A 17,635-nucleotide genomic window follows, 5' to 3' on the forward strand; every position below is an offset into this window, starting at 1 on the left:
CAGAGGGAAACAAGTTGTTTACAAGAAATTCAGGATCTGGGGGTTCACAGTTCCCAACAATCAATTGCTCTCTAATTGATCATTCTGCCTGTGGCCCACTGATCCTTAAAGCTAACAATACTTCAAACTTATATCCTGTATTGCATTAAGACTATCAACAATATCACAGTGAACTGTACTCATTCAAATGCCAGTTCATATTTTTCTCATAGACTTACTTGAAAAAAATAAGACAAAACCTTGGCACCTATAACTTGCTCTTCATTCCTGCACCACAGGGCACAGTGGAGCATCTCGCTCTTTTGGTTACCACTCTAACCCCACCACTGTGTGTCTAAGTGGTACTAAGCACCTAGATAGAAATGTGCAGGCTGCCAGACTCAGTGGGTCATCTTCTGTGCTCCAATATAGTTCATGCGTTATGAATGCCACCTCAGAAGAGTTCTTTAAACTCTTTGAGCATTGATGTCTTTGGTATGGATTTTGTCATACTGTGTAAGGCTGTTTGGAGAACAAAACAAAGGACTAAGTATCTTCATACAGTCAGTGGCACACGTTAGCTAGCAGTAAATATCAAATACTATTGCTGCTGCTTAGGATCCCGCCATTGTTAACTGATGAAGTCCGTGTCAATCAAGGTTTTCTCTCGAACAGCTCGCCGCTCTCTTGGTTCCCCACGATTCACAGAAAGTTTCCCACCCATAGAAACTCACTCTGTGTGCTTACCTCTACTTGTTTCCCCGAACTCCTCCCCACTGGCACTCAGCAGTCCCAGCTGCTGGGAGACCACTCCTGTCTTCTCAGACACACACTATGTAGAATGACTTTCCGGCCAGGAAGTCATGTTCCTCAACCCAGTGTAAGTGGTAAATGAATAATTTTTTGAAGCTTCTTAACCACTTAGAGTCTCTAGCCTCTTTATATGCAAACCATTTCCATCCCACAAAGTTTTTTTTTTAATTTATTTATTTATTGAAGATTTCTGTCTCTTCCCAGCCACCGCCTCCCGTTTCCCTCCCCCTCCCCTAATTAAGCCCCCCCCCCCCCAGCCCGAAAAGCAATCAGGGTTCCCTGTCCTGTGGGAAGTCCAAGGAACCCCCCACCTCCATCCAGGTCTAGTAAGTTGAGCATCCAAACTGCCTAGGCTCCCACAAAGCCAGTACTTGCAGTAGGATCAGAAACCCAGTGCCATTGTTCTTGAGTTCTCAGTAGTCCTCATTATCCGTTATGTTCAGAGAGTCCGGTTTTATCCCAGGCTTTTCCAGACCCAGGCCAGCTGGTCTTGGTGAGTTCCCAGTAGAAAGGCTAACCGACCCAATTATAAAATGGGGCATTGAGCTGAACAGAGAATTCTCAACAGAAGAACTTCAAATGGCCAAAAGACACTTAAGGTCATGCTCAACTTCCTTAGCGATCAGGGAAATGCAAATCAAGACAACTTTAAGATACCATCTTACACCTGTCAGAATGGCGAAAATCAAAAACACCAATGATAGCCTTTGTTGGAGAGGTTGTGGAGAAAGGGGTACACTCATCCATTGCTGGTGGGAATGCAAACTTGTGCAACCACTTTGGAAAGCAGTGTGGCGGTTTCCCACAAAGTTTTAATAGCTATCTCCTAACTTAGGACACTTTGTATCAATACAAATGGCCTGAAGTGGAAATGTTGCTTGGGTTGACCACCTATCCTGTGTTTGTCCGTGGATTAGTGTGTGTGGCATTGATTCTAGACCCGATTTTCCTGCTCACCAGGCTCCTTCGAATGGTCAAGATGGCTTTGGCAGACAATACAGAATACAAGCTCGCCACATTTGACTGACTAAACATTTAAGCTGGCAGAGCTCTTTCCTTCGGTTAAACACAAGTTCCCATTGATAAAGAATATCGTGCTCCTTCACTTGGTGATAGACAAGCAGGCTGGCTAAATTTAAATGGACCATTCCCAACCTTCATTTCCAAAAAGTCTCTTTGCTTCCTGTGTGCCAGGCACAGTTAGTTTCTGTCCGTCTCTAAACACTTGCACTGGGCATCTCCATCTCCTTGTTGGCATCTGCAGCAGCTGTAGGTGTCCCCATTCATTTTCGTCTGGTTGCCCGCTTCTTTTTCTTCAGACTTCATAAAATATCGGTTTCTTCCAAAACTAGGAAAGGTTGTTTTCCCCTTCTTAGCATTTTATTTTCTTTATAGTGTTCCTGATTAGGACTGATAATGACCTTTTTACATTCTGTTCTTGCTTCTCAGTTTGCATGTAGTTTCTGTGAGGGAAAGGAAGATGGCTGTTATTTTGACTATTGCATAACAATATCTGAATATGGGGAGCATGAACACAATAAGACCAAATATTTTGTGCAAGGCATCCGTTAAAACATCTTTTTAGTGAACTATATAACTCCATTAAGAGAACTAGTCTGTTATAGCCAGTAGTTGAGAAGCCTGTAACCTCTCCCTGCCATTTGCTTAGGAAGCTCAACTGGGTGACATACTAAGTATTTGCCCTTAGTACAATGACCAAAAGCCTGGGTATTTCATTCTGGAATCTTCTGAGGTTTGGGTTACTATTTCTCTTGTGGACAGTGTCTCCGCAGGGATAGTATTCTTGGATTGTCTTCAAAATGCCATCTCTACCATGGCCACTTGTTTCACTAATTAGATAAAGAACACAGGACAGATTTACCTCATTTTTAACACAGGACACCTGTGTCCTATCTCTTTCCTGAGCTCAGCCAACCCTATAACTCCAGTCTCTAGCATCTCCCTTAGCAGCCAGGCTGTGGTCTATTTCCATACTTTTTCCCACAACTGTTGTTTCTTTGTATAAGCCAGATGAAGTTTACATTTTAGTATCAGTCCCAGAATGCAATTCAAGGCTTGATTCTGTGGCTCTTCACTTTGCTTCCTCCAGAGACAAGGAGGGACAATGGCAAGATGGCATGGTTGAGTGAGGTGACAGAAGAGTCCCAGGGATTGCACAGGAAGGAGGAAAGTTAAAGCCCAGAAGCAGCGAAGTGGAATTCATATTAGAGTTTAGCTTGGTCCCTGAAAGAAAATTTTCTGGGAAGATCAACTCCTTAAAACTAAAATATCTTCTACAATATAAATAAAGAGCTTTTACTAGAAATACTGACCAAATGTTGGGGAATTCATTATAAGAAAGGAAAGAGAGAATCATACAATTCCGCCTTTTGGGCCAAACAAGAGCTTTCTTGTCCCCCGTATTCTGACCGCGTTAACGTTCATGCTGGGTCCCTTCATCATGGATTCCGGACCTCTCAGAATCCATCAGACAGACCCTACCACTCCTCAGGTGGATTGATGATGAATGCAGCTTGTTATGCCCCTGGTGTGACTTTATAAACAGACCCCAGCTGCACTCACCTTCCAAAGTTGAAAGCAGGGGGAACTAATGTTACTTCATCTAACTTTTTCTAACGTCTCTGCAAGACAATGCTCATGTTACTGTCAGACAGCAGCTGGACAACTTTCTTTTTCGTTAGCAATTAGTCCCTTAGGTACAGCTCTGCAATCAAATAGAGGTCAAGTGTATCCAAATAAAAATATTCTAGAATGTCTCTGGCATAAATCTCTCCCTAAAGGCCTCAATTGTGTTACTTCAGGAGAAAAGAACTATGATTTAAAGGAAAAGTCTAAAGCTTTAGTTCATCAAGAAAAAGAACTAGCATGTTCAATTTTTCTAACACTGGGCCACCACGTCATTTTCAGCTTGTTTTCCTTCTGCTACATTTGAAAACAATTTGAACAATCATAGATGAAATATTGCTAAAAATGAGCCATGTGGCCACTATTGGGGAAAGGTCCCCGTAGCTATAAATTATAGACATGCTAGATACAATTTGAGCTTCATAGTCCCTAGAATATGCAATTAATTTTAGGATCAAATCCTGACTAAATCATGAAATTAATGGAGAATATTTTCCTTATTTTTTAAGTGACAGTTGTCTAAGCATCTGACGTCACTAATATGAGGATAACTGTTCTGTTCTCAGTTACAGAAGTAAGGTGCAATTCTGAATTTATATCTAGGCCTGACTTTATTTTAAGATCCAAGCGTAGAAGCTCCTCCTAATTACGGTGGGAAGTTGAGTCCCAACGCGGTCACCCTGAAAGTTGATTCACATGAGTTTCCGTCATTCTCATTACTTCCACATATTCCAAGTGTCATTTGGGACACGTGTGCCAGGAGGGTACTGTTTCACAGCTTCCTGATTGCAAATAATCAGACCAAGCAATCTCTCATCAATCATGACAGTTACTCTCAAATGCTAAGCCTGACCTGCTTCTATTTCTTCTCACTTTCCCTCCCATTGGTTCATTTTCCAGGTTGGTGGTTTGATGCCTGTGGCCCCTCCAATCTGAATGGAATGTTCTACACTGCGGGACAGAACCATGGAAAACTGAACGGGATAAAGTGGCACTACTTCAAAGGGCCCAGTTACTCCTTACGTTCCACAACCATGATGATCCGGCCCTTGGATTTTTGAAAGCGCTGTGCCCGTATGGGAAATCTGCAAAGAAATCTGGGGGTGCTCTCGGATGAGAAGCCTTTTTGAGGCTTCAGAAACGAACAGCATTGTCTCCCTTCCATCAGCAAGAGGTTATGTGATGGTGCCAAGGTTCTTGACTATGGAGCCTTCTGGTTTCAAAAGTGTCCACGTGGGTCACTGTGTTCTAGTGAACTGTATCCAGAGAAAACCACTCACTGTCATGCTTTGGAAAGGGAGGAAGCTGCTCGATTTGCCACACTTCAAAGTGCTTCTGGATTTTATTTTGAACCCTATAGCACGCTGATGATAAATGCGGCTTGTTTCATGTAAAACCAAATGAAGAATAAATAGCAAAGAACATACATTTTTTAAAAAAAAAAAAATGGGAACAGGCCTTCCAGAATCTGTTGAAGACAGATTGCCGTGGTGACTGTGGTATCATTATAGGACATCTTGCTAACACGTAACACTGACGTCACAGCACAAATGTGACGTAAGAACAGCCTTGTCCTCTGAACTGGTTAAAAGTTAGTTGGCTTTGGAAGCCCATTTCTAGTGTTATATTCACTACCTGGTTTCGGTTTTCCTCTGTTCAACGGTAAATTCCATCTTTGAAAGTCATGATACAATACAGCACATGGAAGTTTACAGTACGAGGTAGAAAGATGCTCAAGAACTCCTGAGTTTTGGGGGATGCCATTTTCAGAAGAGTCAAAATATAATCAAGAAGGGATACAGCCGGTAAAAAATTACTCTCATGCTAAAGTATTCATTTACATTGGAAATTGATTTACAGAGATACAAATATGTCTAGAGCCTGTTCTTAAAACAACACGCATGCAGCTAGTGGTCTCATTAACTGTGTATAGGGGAGCAGTGTGTGGAGTATCTGAGTTGGAACAGCCCATTGTACAGATTTTCTGACATATATTTGCATATCTGTGGCATCATTATTTTTAAAATGTTTGTAGGTCTTCATTTCTTCATCCAGATATTGTGTGCTAATTTAATTTTTGTCAATTAGCTGCAGTTTATTTACAAAAGGTATACTGCTCTGGTTCTTTATAAAGTTAAACTTTGATGTCTAAATAGAATGGAAGCATTTTAAATGTCATTGTACATAGCCTGCTAGCCCCGCCCATGCTAAACTCAATCCCTGTTTAATCTGGAATATACAGTATTGTCCAGCTGACGATCACAAACATGAATGCTCAAAGACGTTTCCTCTATTACCTGATCAAATCTATAACTCTTCATATTATGTTTTCTCCTTCAGCCTCTATTTCCTCAAGCATTTTCTCTCTTGCAAAATAATATTAGTAGAGAAAATTAGCCTAATTCCTTATATGTGAGAGATATAAAAAATTGCAATCATGTATTAGGAAACTTCTGATATCAGCTGCTGTAAGTGCCTTCGTTCAGATGTCCCCATGGCATAATCTAGTGGAGATTTGGACACAAGCATTTGCGAGAACTTGATGTTACTGCCCGGTTCTATCAAGCAATGCTCTTCATCTATAAATGGTCAAGGTTACATCAGAAAAAAATGCAATGTGCATGATTTACTATGAAATGAGAAAACAACATTGTACATCAGTTCTGCTTCCTTGGAGAAGAAAGGTTTTCTGTGGAAAACAAATTTCAAAATATCAAGCTTGACCGTTGCACTCACTCTGCCTCACTGGCTTTCCTGCGCCTGGGAGAATGAAGCTACTCATGGTTTTAAGAAAGGTTTTTTTCAATGTTTACCATCAAGTCCCTCTTATATTTATATGTTTGTACGCAATACCGTTTTGCCTTACAAGTGATATATTCAGGACTTACAGGTTTTCTGACATTGGTGACTCCCTCAGAACTCTCCTAAGCCTCTCCATCTAAAATCCTTGCTTTCATTTAGATGAAGGAAAAGGACTCTTTTCATGGTTGTGGTTGTGTTATTGTTGTTGTTCTTCCCACAGATGTTTTCAAACCAGCCTCGGATTAGGTGTACTGTTTCTCAATCTATACTACAAAAATACAGTGATATAATGAGAGAAAAGCATGGTATTTACTGTTTTTCTATCTGGGTTTGAGAAATGAGATATTGTTTTCAATTATTTATAATAAAACAGTATAAATGTTTAGTGATTTCATTTTGTACACTGTGTAATGCCAACATGTCTGTAGCAATTTGACATTCATAGCTTTTGCTTTTAATTATTTCAGGATAAAATAATTAGATACTAGAATTTTGTCTTTCAATTTCTACTTCAATAAAAGTTGTGTGGTTTCTATGGAAATGTCTTCATAACAGTCACAACATTATTTGTTTCAAATAAAGTTGAAAATAATGTTTGCAACTTCATCTTGTTTTATTTATATATGCTATAAAACTTAATGTCACAATCTACAAAAGGATGGAATCACTATAAAATGGCCAGATGAACCAAAGCCTCAATATTTGCAAAAATTTCATTCTGGGAGGCAATAGAAAAGCTTTGACCCATTAGAATGGAAGATCAAAGTGTTAGCTCTTCATCCTACATCTGTACTTGATGGTTTTATGTTTGTTCTGACAATTTTCAGGTTCTGTTGTCATGTGGCAATTGACAATCTTTTGATTTTTTTGTGGGATCTGGAAAAATATGAGTTATTTGAATATCTGAGTTTGGCGTAAAGGGAAGAGGAAAGAGCCTATAAGAAATCCAGAACATCCCTATGCATTATGCGCCTTGTATGGACTTGCAAGTTACAGTCTTATCTGTAAGAAAGGAATTCTGTTTTACCTTCACCCTGCTCCCTTCATGACCACATCCATTCAAGCTCTCACTAACGTCAATCCTGATTACTAGAAAGGTAGATTTTCTTCTGCATCTCTCTTCCCAGGACAGACTAACGAGAGCTTAGAGACCACAAAGGCCAAGTTTTCCATCTGAGACCACCCTAGACCAGTTCATTTCCAGCTGACTTGTGGACAGTTATAACTCTGTGAGTCATCTCAGCTGAGGTCAACTGTGCTTGGCTGGGAGTAACAGAATTTCCTAGATAACATACATCATCTGAGGAGAACGGATGAGGTGCTTATCTTACGACACATGATTTTGAAGTGTTTTGTTAAATGTCCATAGCTAACTGGTGATACAGTGTACAACCTTTCTCAGTCATACACACACTGTGACTCTAAATAGTCTAAGGTTTAGGAGAACTGTCATTTTGTTCAGTTCGGATGTGTAAAATAACCCTCGAGATTGCATTAAACATTAGGTATTTTTGAGCCCCTTTTCTGAGGAAATCCTTTTTAAAAATCATTTTCCCATTTTTCTTCCATTGAAAATATATCTTTTCTCACATAACTTATTCTGATGATGAAATCCTCTCCCTCTACTCTTCCAGCCCCTCCCCACCTTTCTGCCTTTTTAGATTCACTCCCCTGTCACCTCAATTTATATACAATTTGCCTCTCTTAACTGGATTAAACAGTACAGTCCTTTATATTATTTTAAGATATTGCTTCAATCAGGTAGTGGTGGCATACGCCTTTGACCCCAGCACTCAGGAGGCAGAAGCAGGCAGATCTCTGTGAGTTTGAGGTCAGCCTGGTCTACAAGAGCTAGTTCCAGGACAGGATCCAAAGCTACACAGAGAAACCCTGTGTTGAAAAAACAAAACAAAAAGATATCAGATATCATTTTATTTCTTTGCTAGTTAGAGGTTCAAGGGTTTGAACCCAGGGCCTTAGGTATAGTTCAAGGGTTTGAACCCAGGGCCTTAGGTATAGTAGAGAAGCATTCTGTACTTAATAATAATAATTATTTGCCTAATAATAGTTCCACTATTATTATTATTGTTATCATCATTATTAATTTGAGGAAAGGTACTATTGGGCTACTCAGTTTGGCCTTGCATGCATTACATAACCCAGGCAGACCTTCAATTCATGGTCAAGAATGGTTATTTTACTTATTTTTATTTCTCTACAGTGCCTGAAAAAGAAAAACATATTATCTGTTGAATAGAATTAAATTGTTTGAAAAAACTGAAAAATCTATCCATGGTACAAAGTGAAGCCAGAAAAATAAAACCCTTAGATTTCTGATTTTCACGTCCCACCTTATTTGTGACCGGGTCTCTTGTTCACTACTGCTCATGCTAGGTTGGCTGGCCTGCAGGCTTCCAGGAATTTCCCTGTCCCAGTTTCTCAGCTTAGCACAGAAAGGCTGTTATTAGCAGCCACCATGCCTGTTTTTATGTGGAGTCTAGGGAATCTAAAATCAGATCCTCATGGTTCCATATCAAGCGTTTACCCACTGGGCTGTCTCCCCAACCCTGTAATCATTGTCCCTTATATGTTTGTTGTTATTATTTGTTTAAGGCCAGCCTTAGGGTGAAAAATCCCACTGATGCCTATTTTACTGTTGCCTTGGCTCTTCTAATGTAGTTAAGGTTAACATTTTCTTCCTTTTCCTCGGACCATTATTTCATCAGTTACTCGCTAAGCACCTGCCCTTGGGTTTTTTGAAAGGAACATAATAAGGAGATTTCTAGGAAAAACTGAAATCAAACAAGCTATTGCATCTCACTTGTTTGCGAAAGAGAAAACTTTCACTATAGAGTGAAAGAGAACTAACTAGATGGAAGACTCGCACGAGGAATTCAGAGGAGCAGGCAAGCAAAGGATCGAAAACAAGGTGGGAAATGACTAGACAGGAAAAAGGACATGGAGCAATTGGACCATAGATGCTGTTGAGTGCATTTGCCCAAGTATGAGGGATGTACCACAGAGGGAGCAGTATGGCAGTTGGGTGCACAGTGTCCATTGTTTTTATCATTCAAAAAGCCATTGGTAACTTTTGAGAGCAGCATTAGAAAGGTAGAGATTCAACTTCAGAACCCATGACAGTAATAGCAATGGATAAGTGAAAAGTATGGCCATGAGGGAAAAAAAACATCAGTATCTCTCTTAATTTCTAGGGTAGAAAGAGTTGACTGGGAACCTGAGAGAAATACAGAACATCTTGGGTCCCAACATACAGAACTGAATACATTTAACAACATTCTCAAAGGGCTCAAAGGCATTAATATCTGAGAATCTTTAGGTTAAGTTGTGTTTCTAAGAAGGTGGTTGTGAGTAGAAGGAAACAGGGAGCTACAGGAATAAGGAATAGGAGGTGATGACAGCTTTTAAAATGAGATGTGCTTGGATGGGTTTTCAGGCCAGAAATTAAAGTAAAATAAAAAAAAAAAACTCTTAGTGCCGCGAAGACAGATAACTGTCTGAAGAGTTTGCTACACAAATGTAAGGACTTGGGTTTGACTCTCTAAAATACACATAAAAGTCAGATGGATAGCATAATTCTTTATAATCTCAGACTTCCTACCAGAAAATAAGAGGCAGATTCAGAAGTCTTTCCAGAAGCTTAAGAGCTGAGCAGCATAGCGTGTAGAGTAGAAAACAGAGATCCTGTCCCATGGTAGGAGGAAAAGATTAAATTTGATGTTCACATCCATGTCATGTCCTGAATGCACACACACACATGCACACACACACACAGACAAAGAGAGACAGAGACAGAGACACAAAGAGACAGAGAAACATAGAGAGAATGAGAATGAAGGTCAATATAAAAATAATAATGGTGGTAATAATGATAAATAATAATTATGGAATAATACCGACATTTAACTTGAAAGTTTCAGTGTATCATATAAGTAATGAAGTGACTTTATGGCATCTGTGTGTAATTCAGCTTATAACATTTCTGTCTGTGAATGTGAATACCCATAAAACCTTTTCTCCTCTTTGAAGTCCACCTTAATTATCCCAACCTCCTTACTGAGTATGCCCTGGAGTTATTGTGAGTCTGGTGGTTTATTACCACAATAAAGAGAATGTCACAGTAAAATGAGCAACAGAGTTTTGTTGCTGTTGTTTCTGGGTACATATGTTCCATTTATACTACACTGTATAATTAAGTATTTCTGAAATAACATCAGACTGCCATATTGTTGTAAACACAATGGATATAACTTCATTAATACTTCATTGGTTAAAAAGTGTTCACAATCAGCTGAGATCTCAGTGGATCATAACCTTGTTAGTGGAGGCTCTCACGGTGATGCTCATAGCAGCCAACTAATCCCTGTTGTGTTTGCTGGAAGATGGGATATCTGTTGTTTAAAAGAAGACAGTGCTATATTTGAATCCATTTATTTTTCCTTCTTCTGAAAGAGTTCTCTGTAGCATGTAATAGTGTTTGATAGTATATTATCAAGATCCGAATTTCAATCATAACCAGAGCCACACCTCTGAAATCAACTGGGGTGATATAATTGTAGATGCTTCATTATCACTTCAAGAGTGTCCACAGCCATCTCCAGGAAGAAGAGATTCTATCTTAGGATCTCACTTTCTTTCCTCTTCTAGAAGTAACCCTCTATCCTCTCTATTTTGGCTTGAGGTTGCAGCAGTTCAATCTCCTGCTCAGCCCCGACTCCCAATTGTAGGTGTGACTAACACCTGAATCACTTTCTACACAACAGTCTTAAGCCCTCCCATCTTATCCACAAGGCTTAGAAATAACCTTCCCACATCCCCTCCGCCTTTGTGGTACGGTATTGCCCTCGTTTCATGAGCCAAGAATAATTTTGCTAAGCATGGTGGCTGACTCCTTCCAGATCTTCGATTTATTTGGTCTAAATGTATCAGACAAATCACTGTAGCCTTGTGTGGCTTATTTAAAGAATACGGATTGGAAGTCAAAATTCCTTCTGGTCCCACAGGCTGCAGAACATACGCTGTGTGAGCAGGCATGAAGACAGCAATGATTTCATCGCACATCTCCCTACGAACTCTTAGGTGGGCAGATGCATTGCCAATGGTCATTGACACTTTGAAAGCCATTCTCTTGGCTAAACTGGAGGTCTCTACAGTGAGATGGAGATTTTCAGCCATCATCTACAAACAGATGTGCTATCATCTGGACTCTGATGTTCCATTTAGAGCATTCAAGCAGGGAAGGTGGAGAATATTTTTTATGAGAACGAACATTTTCAGAATGACAAATCACCTAAAGTTGGCATAAAATTGCCGGCTACTATAGCCTCAGCCAAGGGTGTTAAACTGACCCCAGAAACTTCAAAATCAGGTGTTAACTGCTTCTTCATTTTTTCCATCATATTGTATTCACATTAGAAACCTATTGTGTTATCCAACCTACTGACCTCAGGTAGAACTTTTGGAATAGTTTGCTGATGATACCCCACCAGGACTTGCTTCACCTCATTGTCTGTCATAGCCAGAACCTGAAAATTATATAAATTCCCCTCCACCAAAGAATGGATAAGGATAATGTGGTACATTTACACAATGGAGTATTACACAGCAGAAAAACATGACATATTAAAATTTGCTAACAAATGGATGGAGCTAGAAAACATTTTGAATGAGGTAACCCAGACCCAGAAAGACAATTATCACATGTACTCACTCATAAGTGGTTTTAAAACATAAAGCAAAAAAAAAAAAACAGCCTACAAATCACAATAGCAGAGAAACTAGACAACAATGAAGATTCTAAGAGAGACATACATGGATCTAATCTACATGGGAAGTGGAAAAAGACAAGATCTCCTGAGTAAATTGGGAGCTTGGGGTCCGTGGGAGAGGGGTGAAGGGGAAGGGAGAGGCAGGGAGAGGAGCAGAGAAAAATGTAGAGCTCAATAAAAATCAATAAAAAAAAAAGAAAATTAAAAAAAAAAACATGTCTTACCTCCTCAAAGATCAAAAAAGTCAACTTAGTCACCTTCAGATTTTCCTTGTGAAAATTTCTTATCTTTCTTAGCCTTTGTAGAAATAAAGAATTCAGGTTCTTCTCCTAGTAGACACTTTGCTTATGAGAACACAGTGGGTGGTTTGACCTGCAGCAACGAGACTGCTTAGCTTTCTTGTCATCTGTGTGTTCAGCTTTTCTTCTTCCTTCAAGGACTTTTCCTCTGCATTTACAGCTTGGCTAAATGTTTGACACCAGAGGCCTAACTCTTGGGCATTCTCAGTTCTCTGTATCCTTCCTCAATAAACTTGGGTATTTCTAGCTTTGATTGAAATACTATGAACTCTTCTTACATATGATCACTCAAAATCTATTTACCCTGAGGTATTGCTAAGTCTCATTTCCACATGGTAATGCCTCCAGTAATAAGAAGCCTAGAGAAAGAGGGCAAACCTAAGGATGGATTCATCAACAGAGCGTGTAGAACACACAGAACATTCATACACTAACATCACTGTCTTCTCTGTGTGTGGTTCATGGTGCCTCTTAACAGAACATTAACATCAAAAATTACTGACCACATATCACTATGACAGAGTAATAATTAAAATGATTGAAACACTGAGGTTTCAAAAATAACACCAAGAAAGAAAGTAAAAACTGCGCTGCCAAAACCCTTCGATTTATTTACTTAAAAGAATAATCTGTGAAGCACAAGACATACATTAATAAATGCCTGGATTCATCTTGTTCCTGCTCTCTTACCACATTCATTTCTGCTTAGTCTGCTTTTGTTTTGTTCTTTCTTTCTTTCTTTCTTTCTTTCTTTCTTTCTTTCTTTTTTTTTTAAAGATGAGAATAGCCTTGCTTAAGAGTTTGCCTGCTTGGTGCCAGTTAGTGGAACTTTTCAGAAAGAACTAGGAAACACGGCTGTGAATCAAAATAAAAAACTTAACCACTGCTCTGGTCCCATGGCTGCTGCTTCCTGCCATGGTAATCAGGTTGTAACCTCCTAAAACTTAGGCAACGAGCCCCAAATTAAATCCTTTCTCCTATAAGGGCTTCCTTGGTCCTGGTGTCTCTTCACAGTAACTAAACTGAACACTAATTAAGCACTTAAATTACAGAATTTCCACAGTTTTGTTCTGATCAATTGTTGATATCCTTGTTCTCTTAAAAGGTGACTTGGTTACTTCAATTACAAATTTGCTCAGTTTTTGTGCTACTAAAACCTAGAATTGGATCTGAGATTTTCTTTGACCCAGTTAAATGTTGAAATACCCAGTTATTTTCTGTGTTCCTTTTTTTCTGTTAGAGATGGGAAAATATTTGAGTTCTTGTTCTTGGACACGTGTGTGTGTGTGTGTGTGTGTCAGTGTCTGTCTGCATTGTCTGCGTCTGTCTTCCTGTCTGTTTGGTAAAAATACCTTCAAAATACTTGGTGATAAATAATGGTCAGTTAAGTAGAAATGAATATGAATAGACAATTGAAAAATGTATAAAACAACACGATCTCAAAATGGTATACCAAGTCATGCATCCCACCCCGAGTTTATATTAAAAAAATTCCTTCTAAACTTTAAGGAAAAGATCATAAAGACACATGTTTTCTCCTAAACATCAAAGAGTTCATGTAAAACGGACATCAGAATATTTATGTGCTAATGAGAATCATGTGGACTTCATTTCCTCAGAATTAAAACAGTTCTTTTTTATTTTTTTTAACATGAAGGAAAGTAACTGTGAGTAAGCCCTGGATCCTAGTATAGCAGGATTGTATAGCGATGATGTTCATGATAAAAAAATCAACAAAACAAAATGGAAAAAATAAACGCTTATCAGTCAGAGAGCAGCCATCTGACTCAGTCTCTTTTTCTACCTCCGACTCTAAAATATCAAACCCCAAGCTATACTGACATTTCTTGGGATGGTAAGGTAAAGAGGGGAGATATAGAAATTTCCATTGTTATATAAAGACAAAAGTCCCCATTGTGGTCTCAGTTAGGCCGAAACGGCCTTTGTAAAGTTTCTTGGAAAGGGCAGGGGTGAGCCCCTTGCAGAACGCACCTGGTGCACATAGAGACCAGTAAATGCCATCCACTATCTCTGAGAAAATCTGTGTCAAGATTAGCCTAGGAGCAAAGCTTTCGGTGACCCAGACATTTCCCTCTACATGGTAGGGGCGTTTACTGAAAAGGCTGTGGTTCTTTACCTCCCCTCCTCTCCCCCCATCCCCACACCTCTTCTTTCCTTCCTTTCTTTCTTATAAGCACACCTGGAACAGGGAAAGCTTGGAGTGCTAAATAGTGTCTCAATAAATGGGCTTCAACCTATGAATGACATTTTGTAGATAAATACCCTGCCTCTTCCCTCCCCCCCCCATAAAAAAATTGTGGGTATATTCTAAATGCTCTCTCAGGTTTTGTTTGCTTTGCTTCTTGAGCCCCAATTACTAATGTATTTTTGTATTTTGAAAATAATATGTTGCCATATATACATATATGTAAAATACTATAGAAAAAAATTTCATGTTTTAAAAAATTAGTAATTAATACATCATTTATTTTCTCATTTGAAATCCATAATGGCATTATTTCCTCGCAAAAAAAGCTGCTTGTCCTTCAGTATATGAGATTCTACTTCTGTCTGGTTGTATTCCTGACAACTGTAAAGACTATTCTTGTCTGATAGGAGAAAGGTTCTCAATAAAAATGGTCTCAGAGAACCAGACAGTCTGAAGACAGAGGGAAGAGGCGGGTGCCAAAGCAATCATCTCAGAACCAGTTGTGAATTGTATTATATCCATTTCACTTGCTGTTAGGCATCCCTTTATTGAGTTTTCTCACATCTGTTCTTCCAGACTCATGCTAGAGATAACTGAGACAAGAATTTGTGCCCACTCTGAATTGCAGTAGAAGAGAAGGAAGATGACCTTTCCTGGGTCAGTTTTGAATGTGGCCTTGGGGAGTCAGAAAGTCCCCGAGAAGGATGTGAATTAGGACAGTTTATCACATCACTCTCCCTTGTGACAAGTCGCTTCCATCCTTGTAGCCTGGGAATATTTACGTATTAAAAGAGTCATGGTATTTGTATAAAATGTTCCCTCAATTTAAATTTAAACATTTAAGGAATTAAATGTTCCCTAATTTAAAATGTAGCAAATTCTTCAGTCCTGGATGAGGACGATGACCTTCACTTTGGTCCCTGTGCAGATTCTGCAGTTTTGGCATGCCTGACCCTGTCTCTTGGCCCTTTCTGCTGTCCATAACTGTTCCTACCCATAATACATTCAATCCTTTAAAGTATAGAACTCAGGCTTCAAATTAATGCAAACTCAAACTGGTTTTACCATTATTATTTCAGTGGTAAACATTTATTTGTCTTTAAGTGTTTCCAGATATAGTATTGTTTCCCAACAAAAACAATATTTTCCAAGAAACATTTTAGCAAAATTACTTCAAACTGTGATACTGTTTTGTGTTAATGCATTGACTTTCTGTTAAGTGTTTGACACATCTGAAATCAGTATCATCAGCCTGTGTTCTTCTTTAGAACTCAGGATCTTCTTCCAAGTTCTCTGTTGGAAGAATTTATTTCCTAGGGCTATAGATTTCAGGCCTTGCATTCTTGTTGGAAATCACTTCATGGCTATTGTTTGGATAGATTATCTTAATGAGTTTGATCTAGTTGCACAGGTCCTTTAAATCTATGTTTAGAGGCCAGATGCAGGAGCTGAATCTATCTAGCACATGCACTTTGAAGTTACATAGGGTGAGAACACCGGGGGAGAGGAAGGACTGGGTGTCCACATAGAAATTCACCCACCGAGCAAGTAAACCAAGGGCATCATGATTCTGACATCAGGTTAAAGGACAGGATTGTATACTGAGTAGTAATGCTACTGAATCGTGATGCTAGGAGATCAGTTAGCTTGGGACTTGCACCTTACACTGGCCATTTCTGCTGCCATATTTGGCCCTTAAAATACTGTTGATCAAACGTGAAAAGAGATAGAAAATGTACTCCACATGTATAAAGGTACATAGATTTTTAAAAGATATGTTCATCCATTTTTGCATTATTAATTTCATATTTTGTTAGTTCTTGATATATAGGGTTAAGTACATACTGTTTTAATCTGTCTTATCTGTTCTCTTTTCTACTTCTTTAATATACAGATTAGAAAATTTGAACTTCCATATCACATGCAATAAATCTTTCTTTCTTTCTTTCTTTTTGTTTTTTACAGAAAGAGGCATTCAGAAACATTGATCCTAAAATCCACACCCTAGCACAGCATCAGGGACAATGCTAAATGTAGTTTATTTAGGATTTCACAAACCCATATAGGACACATGCATTTTACCCATAAAGAAATAAAAGTGCTGCCTGGGGGCCATAGCTTCGCCATCGATGGCTTTCCTGGTATGCGCAAAGTTCTGGGTTCAATCCTCAGCTAAAAGAGGACAGGACAAAGAAAGGACCCAGGGAAGGAAAGGGAAAACAATGGAGAGAAGAAAAAGGAGGAGCTAGGAGAGGAGAGATGAAGGTGTAGAGGGGAGTAAGGGGGCATGGAGAGAAGGAGGAGAGAAAGGAGGAGGGAAGGAGGGGTGAGGATGGAATAAGAGGGTATGCAGAAGAATTAGAGTGCTTAGGAGGAGGAAAGAGACGGATAAGGAACAGAGTGAGAGAGGTCGGAAGACAGGGAGCCCGGAGAGGTGGGATGGGAAGATGGAGAGAAAGGTGGTGAGGGGAGGCGAGGAGAGGAGAGGCTCCAGTCAGTGACATGTAGCAGAATTCTTTAGTCTCTTGCTGTCTAACCCAGCCTTTTTTATTCTGTGCTCAAAAGAAATTTTATCATCTACAACAATGCTGAAATGACATTTTGGTGCTTTTAGTATTTTATGTCTTCTAGCTTACAAGCTAGCCTTGATAAAACAGCTTCAGTCTTCCAAATAAAGAGCATGACCAGTCATAAAACACCCTTATCAGTTCACCATGTCATATCAATTCACGACTGGATTATAAGTCTTACCACATCATTCCTTATGTGCAGAAACATCCTGTTCATTTCCTAAAGCATGTATTCTATTGCACAAAATCTTTAAAAGAAAATTGTACACCTGACCTAACGTAATTTTACATAAACCTCATTAGATATGAACATCAGCCTACAGTTAAATAGTCAGAAATATTCACTATAGATTTAAATATATTGTCTATAAACTTATCTAAACCAGAATCAGGGAAGTGTATTAGCATATATAGCAAAAAGCCTATATAATATGTGATGTAGAATGACTTTATTTTGGGATTCTTAAATGTTCTGCTTTCAAAACTGTAATTTAGGGTCTCATCTTCAGCAGCCAATATTACGTCAAATAC

At 39.1% G+C, this 17,635-nt stretch overlaps 1 protein-coding gene and 1 long non-coding RNA gene across 3 annotated transcripts in view; one reads left to right on the plus strand and one right to left on the minus strand.

The window, feature by feature from the left end:
* Angpt1 (angiopoietin 1) overlaps positions 1–6,841 on the plus strand; it is a 223,679-nt gene extending 216,838 nt beyond the window's left edge. For both annotated transcript variants that reach the window (XM_041637603.1, XM_041637604.1), the window contains exon 9: positions 4,339–6,841. In XM_041637603.1, coding sequence (XP_041493537.1) covers positions 4,339–4,499 — 161 coding nt within the window. In that variant the 3' untranslated portion in view covers positions 4,500–6,841. The remainder of the gene's footprint in view (positions 1–4,338) is intronic.
* Positions 1–17,635, minus strand: part of LOC121437639 — a 111,245-nt gene that overhangs the window by 30,859 nt on the left and 62,751 nt on the right. The window lies entirely within an intron of this gene.

This window comes from Microtus oregoni, unplaced genomic scaffold (assembly GCF_018167655.1).
Source record: "Microtus oregoni isolate MIOR12 unplaced genomic scaffold, Mior012 000053F_ref0000044, whole genome shotgun sequence".
Classification (NCBI taxonomy): Eukaryota; Metazoa; Chordata; class Mammalia; order Rodentia; family Cricetidae; genus Microtus; species Microtus oregoni.